The sequence below is a fragment of the Nanorana parkeri genome, unplaced genomic scaffold, assembly GCF_000935625.1.
Source record: "Nanorana parkeri isolate BGI_ZX_2015 unplaced genomic scaffold, ASM93562v1 scaffold125, whole genome shotgun sequence".
Lineage (NCBI taxonomy): Eukaryota > Metazoa > Chordata > Amphibia > Anura > Dicroglossidae > Nanorana > Nanorana parkeri.
The window spans coordinates 956,617-962,616 of record NW_017306393.1 but is presented as its reverse complement, the minus strand read 5'-3'; the positions used below and the strand labels follow the sequence as shown (position 1 = coordinate 962,616).

General features: G+C 41.9%; 1 protein-coding gene across 1 annotated transcript in view; it reads left to right on the top strand.

The window, feature by feature from the left end:
* Nucleotides 1–6,000, top strand: part of FMNL2 (formin like 2) — a 199,285-nt gene that overhangs the window by 180,363 nt on the left and 12,922 nt on the right. Inside the window, exons 22-25 of the mRNA XM_018553601.1 lie at nt 1,202–1,365; nt 2,153–2,254; nt 3,730–3,828; nt 5,733–5,853. Of these exons, the coding sequence (XP_018409103.1) occupies nt 1,202–1,365; nt 2,153–2,254; nt 3,730–3,828; nt 5,733–5,853 (486 nt within the window). The remainder of the gene's footprint in view (nt 1–1,201; nt 1,366–2,152; nt 2,255–3,729; nt 3,829–5,732; nt 5,854–6,000) is intronic.

The window sequence follows — 6,000 nt, the reverse complement described above, 5'->3', positions numbered from 1 at the left end:
TATATATACCTATAGATATATATACTGTATATACACAATATATATTTATTTATTTTATTTAAAATTTCAATCCCAAAAGTAAGAAAAAAGAACATATACAAATCCACATTTTTCCAATGGAAAGTCCTTTAAAACTCTTCAGAACTTCAGAAGGTCCCTTGCTGCAAGCACATATGAACAAACATATATGAACATAAATGACAGGCAGTACAGTATGTGATTACTGCCACTTGGTTTTTCACTATTAATAAAGATACAATAAGTTGATAACTTGTAAAGTCCCTTCCCAGTAGTCTTTTGACTTTGATTGCAACTATCTAAAAAGTGACCCATTATTGTAATTTTTCTGATTGTCAAAGTCCGATTAAAAAAATGATCATACAATTAAAAAAACTAATCGCTCACCTAAGTCTTTGTAGGGAAAAATAAAATGTAGATATAAAATACACAAGGCAGCTATATGTATTGAATAATAGAGCATTAAATGTATTTTTTTCAAGAAGTGTAAGTAAGTGCAAATGTACTGACGAGGAGCAAGCTGACAGTAGGAGAGAGCATAAAGATGGCCTCATTGCTCTTCTGCTCTCCCTCAGTGTCCAATCAGCAAGCTGGGAGTTGAGAGATGACACCACTGTATAACTGTATCAACTGTAACAGAGATAGTGGTGTTATCCTTCTGACTCTGCTCTTCGATAGGGCTAGGCACATCTTAGGACTCAATAGACAAAGATTTGGCAGGTACACAGATCCCTTAGATGTATTTTATCTGCGTATTTCCTTTTCCTGGAGTTTAGCTTTCTATTGTAAGTCAAGGTGATAATGGCTGATATCTTTGAATTCCTTTCCTCCATTTTAGTGAGAGTGTGTACATTATTGCACAAAGCAGGACATCTCTGTTTTTAGGTGGAAGATGAACAACAAAATGTTTGTTTAGTCTGACCGACCAGCTGGTCTTCATGTTCTGATCCTTGCACACACACTACAGAGTCAAATACCCATGCAAAATAATTATAAATGAATATTGGTGTTTGCCTGTGTATGGTTTCTCCAAGTCCCGTTACCTTTTTGCCATGCACTGGGTTTTTACCATCATATAGTCTTTGTATACAGCGTGAGCTCCCTCACATGGCCAGATGAGGCATTACATTTATATGCCAATGTTGCACAAAATTCTCAGTGAACTGTGGCTGTTGTTTTGCAGTCTCTCTTGAAAATGTCCTTTTGGATGTAAAAGAACTTCAGCGAGGAATGGATCTGACGAAACGAGAGTACACCATGCACGATCACAACGTAATGCTCAAAGAATTCATACATAACAATGAAGGGAGGCTGAAGAAGTTGCAGGATGATGCCAAAATCTCGCAAGTAAGTCAGTACCAAATGTCATGTTTTTCCTTGTTAGTGGAGATGGGTTGATGGCCTCATCCAATGAGATCTTTACCCCCTTTGACTAAAAATAACATCAGCATACAGCTCTGCATGCTGATATAAAATCATCTTACATTCATTAGCTAAACAAACATATTTTTCTTACAATTTTTTTTCCCCACTTCCTGTCCACTTTGGCAAAAATGATGTAATCGTGCCCAAGCATGGCATCCTGGGAAGGTTACACCAGCAGAGCATTGCTAGGAAATCTTATCTGTAATCTCATGAAATCACAAGGAAAGTCATTTTCCTCCCCTGAGAAGATGTGCATGGTCACATGTCCTAGTCAAATGTGCCAGAGTTCCAGGAAGTAAAGGGAGATCTAATAGGAGCCCCCAAAGCATTTAATAACATAGAAGCTCCCCAAGGATTTAATAACATAGAAGCTCCCCAAGGATTTAATAGCATAGAAGCTCCCCAAGGATTTAATAACATAGAAGCTCCCCAAGGATTTAATAGCATAGAATCTCCCCAAGGATTTAATGACATAGAATCTCCCCAAGGATTTAATAACATAGAATCTCCCCAAGGATTTAATAACATAGAAGCTCTCCAAGGATTTAATAACATATGAGCTCCCCAAGGATTTAATAACACAGGAGCTCCCCAAGGATTTAATAACACACATAGAAGCTCCCCAAGGATTTAATAACACACATAGAAGCAATGTAATGTGGGTTAGCTCTGCTGATATGATGAATGAAATATTCCCTCTTGTTTGCAGGATGCCTTTGATGATGTGGTGAAATATTTTGGTGAAAATCCGAAGACCACTCCTCCATCTGTGTTCTTCCCAGTTTTCGTCCGATTTGTGAAAGCCTACAAGGTCGGAAGACTTTTATTGTCTTACAGGATTAACTAACATGAAGGAAATAAGTGTCAGCTGTCCGCTTCTCAGTCCCATCTCACATTTTATATCTTTGTCATGTTTGCTGTGTATTCTTAAAGCTCAACTCAGATATAAAAGACACAAATAAATCAAAGCAGCTCTGTAATCATAATACATCATTAAATGTAAGCAAGCAGTGTAAATATCTGAATTTGACCTGGTATGAGCCTCTTGCAGTCCCTGTAAAGCAGGGCTGAAATGTATGAAGAAGCAGCACAAGGAGCCAATCAGTTCATGCGCTAACAAGCAACATGCTGTGTGACAGAGAGGTGAGCTAATCACTGTGCTGCTTCTCGTTCACTGTCCAGTCACAAGCTGGGGGTTGGTCCGGGATGACCTGAGCTCAGAGGAAGTGGATTGGATGATGCTGGCTGCTAGAGGACATCTAGTGACAAGAACATCTCTGGATTAATACTTCAAACTACCAAATATGGTTTTATTATTTTATTTTTTGAGTGGACTCTTCACTTTTTCCTTGTTATTTTTGACTGAAATTTTGCTTTAAGTTGTCAATGACCTCTCTACGGATTTTCATGACCTTCACCTTTTTTATGGTGTGGATGATCTGTACACACAAAAGTACTTCTTCTTGTAGAGAATTAACTTGATGCTTCATTGGCCCTAATATGATTGTAACTGTCAGTCATGTCAGGGAGAGACTCAGTTTCAGCAATGAAATTAGACTTTTTTTTTAGTCTCATCCACCTATCACCAGAACATTGTACCAGGCCATATATTTTGAAGATGCATGTTAACATTAGTTACTGATTAGCTGCAGTCAATGTTCGTCTGATAATTTTCCACCCGCCTCCTTCTGCAAAAATCGACTGAAAAATTTACATTTTATCAAGCTGGATGGCGCTTGCAGAGCCACCCACTTATTAAACTTCAGTCAATTCAGCAAGAAACAGCCAGCATTTGGTCTGTGTGGGGCGAGTCATTACACGGCGCCCGGCTTCCTAATTGGCCGGGTAGCCGGCTTCATGCCCCCTCGTCACCTGGTGATGAGGGAGCATGAAGCCGACTCTGTGGCCAATAATTACCCCCCCCCTGCCCCCCCAGGCTTCCTGATTAGCCAGCTTCCCGACAATTCAGGAATCCAGGCGGCGAGTCATTAAACCAAGTGACGAGGTTACATATATATAAACATGTAATGTGTAAATTAATTTGTGTCTTTTATATCTGCCTGGAGATAAGCTTTAAGGTCCCCTGTCATAGTCAGTATGACAATTAGAAGTGGTGAAGGAAGGGTGATGTATTATATTGTATTATATTACTATACCCTTTATATTTTGTTGTACTCCTTATGTCTCAGTCAGTTCACCATGATTATTGGACAGGTTTCTTTGTGTTCAAATTCGACTATGTTCTGGCAGGTTATTCTAAATCTTCTTTGATTTTCTGTCTGTCAGCTAGCAGATGAGGAGAACGAGATGAGGAAAAAACAGGAACAGGCCCTCATAGAGAAACTTCTAGAACAAGAAGCCATGATGGACCAACAAGATCAAAAGGTTCAGCAATATTTATCTGCTACCTAACTTGTGCTTGTTTTCATTGTTCAACTAACAGCTCTTCTAAACTCATGGCCAGCATCATGATAAATTAATTGAAGGAAGTGCATTAACCACTTCAGGACCTCATTATGTATATGAAACTCACGGTCCCAAAACCAAGATCACGGCTGCTGCAGCATCTGTGATCTTGGTATCACTGTTTGCAGCCAGCACTGGTCTTCACATACAGTACAAGTGATTGGTCAGCTGTAGAACTCTGTTAAGTGGAATTGTTTCTATTGACTTCCAATGTACGTGGCATTTTCTCACTGACTCCCAATGTTAGTGATATTCTTCCCACTAACACCCAATGTAATCGCAATCACTTGTATGTGCCAAAAAGGGTGGCACCACCACCCTCTCTGTCACCGCTGTCAGCTATCCAGGGCTCTCCCAGATAGCAAGCAATTGAGCTGCAAGTTTGAAAATGACTTGCTAAACTATTGCAGACTTGCCAAGCTTCACAATTTTGTTGCACAATTACAGCAAGTCTGCATTGCAAGTCTCCAGACCAGCGAGCTTGCAGAGCTCTTGCTAAGACCTGCAGGACTCTTGCTGTAGACTTGCCAAGCAAATTTGCTACAAAAAGTGTCAACTTGTGCTGCAAGTGTCCTGCAAGTCTCCAACTTGCCAGGGAATGTGTGCAGCAAGTTAAAGGAGAACTATGAGGTGACTGCTTTTCACTCAACTCATAGTTCCAGCCGACCTGTGACAATGAAACTGTCACAGGTCGGCTCAGTAGATCGGGAGGTGAGCGAACACATACCAGCATTCGCTCACCTCTAGATCCTGTCACGGCTCTCTGCCGTGACAGGGGAGGGGCTGGATTCCCCCCTCCCCGATCCGCCAGCACTGACTGGCGGAACGGACTGGGGAGGGGGCGGGTACAGCTGGCTCTGCCTCTAGATAGGCAGAGCCAGCTGTCAGTCATGCAGCTGGGTGGATCCAGACATAATTGTCGGGATCCGCTTCAGCTGCGGCGTCTTAGTATACCGCGAGCAGCAGCTCGCGGTATACTGCGGCGTCTCAGTATACCGCGAGCTACAGCTCGCGGTATACTGAGCCTAGGGTGACGGGAGGATGCCAGTTTGTGTCCTCTCGTTACTCTGAGGAGAACTATGGGGAAAAGTCCTAACCCCATAGTTCTCCTTTAACAAGAATTACAATTTAACCCTCCCACAAGTTTGTGGCAAGTTATACTTGCTATCTGGGCTGCTGTCCCTAGTACAAGCCCAGAACCGGCACAGCGGATGTGTGAAGCCTGATTGGAGGGAGATCAGCACACTGTGGCTGATCTCCACTTACTGAACCTGAGTACTAAATGAGAGTAATGTACGTCTGTATGGAAGGGGGAAGGCAACCTCTGCACTCCAGCTGTGGTGAAACCTCAAATTCCATCATGGCTCTGGAAATCAGGCCTACAGCTGTCAGTCTTGCAGTGCCTCATGGGACTTGTAGTTTCACAGCTGAAGTGCTGACGTTGCCTTCCCCTAGTGCAGGAGTAGGCAAACTCTGGCCCTCCAGCTGTGATGAAACTACAAATACCATCATGCATCTGCCTCTGGGAGTCATGCATATGACTGTCAGAGTCTTTCAATGCCTAATAGGATTTGTAGTTTCACCACAGCTGGAGGGCCGGGGTTTGCCTACTCCTGCCCTTGTGTATGGCTAGCTTAAGAGGGGATTTTTCTTATTTTGGAGAGATTTCTTTTCACTTCCTGACATGGATGACACAAAAACATTTTTTTTTTTTTTGTTACCATTCCCTGTTCCATCCAAAAAACATTCTGTCTTGATATACACTTTAAACCTCATAATGCAAAGGTTTGTCTAAAATAATCCAATGCCTTGCTTTCTTGCAGTCTCCACATAAATCTAAGCTTAAACAGCAGGAGTTAATAGCGGAGCTGAGGAAGAAACAAGTTAAAGATAATAGACATGTGTATGAGGGCAAAGATGGCGCCATTGAGGATATCATCACAGGTGAGCGCTATTTGGCTTTCCATTGGCCTGGTTATTAATCATCTGACCAATCATGTGACTCTTAGACTGTTGAATATGGTGGATGGCGCTTTGCCGGTAAATTAAACCAGTTATGTTCAATCTATGCGAGGCATGTGACAGATTTGA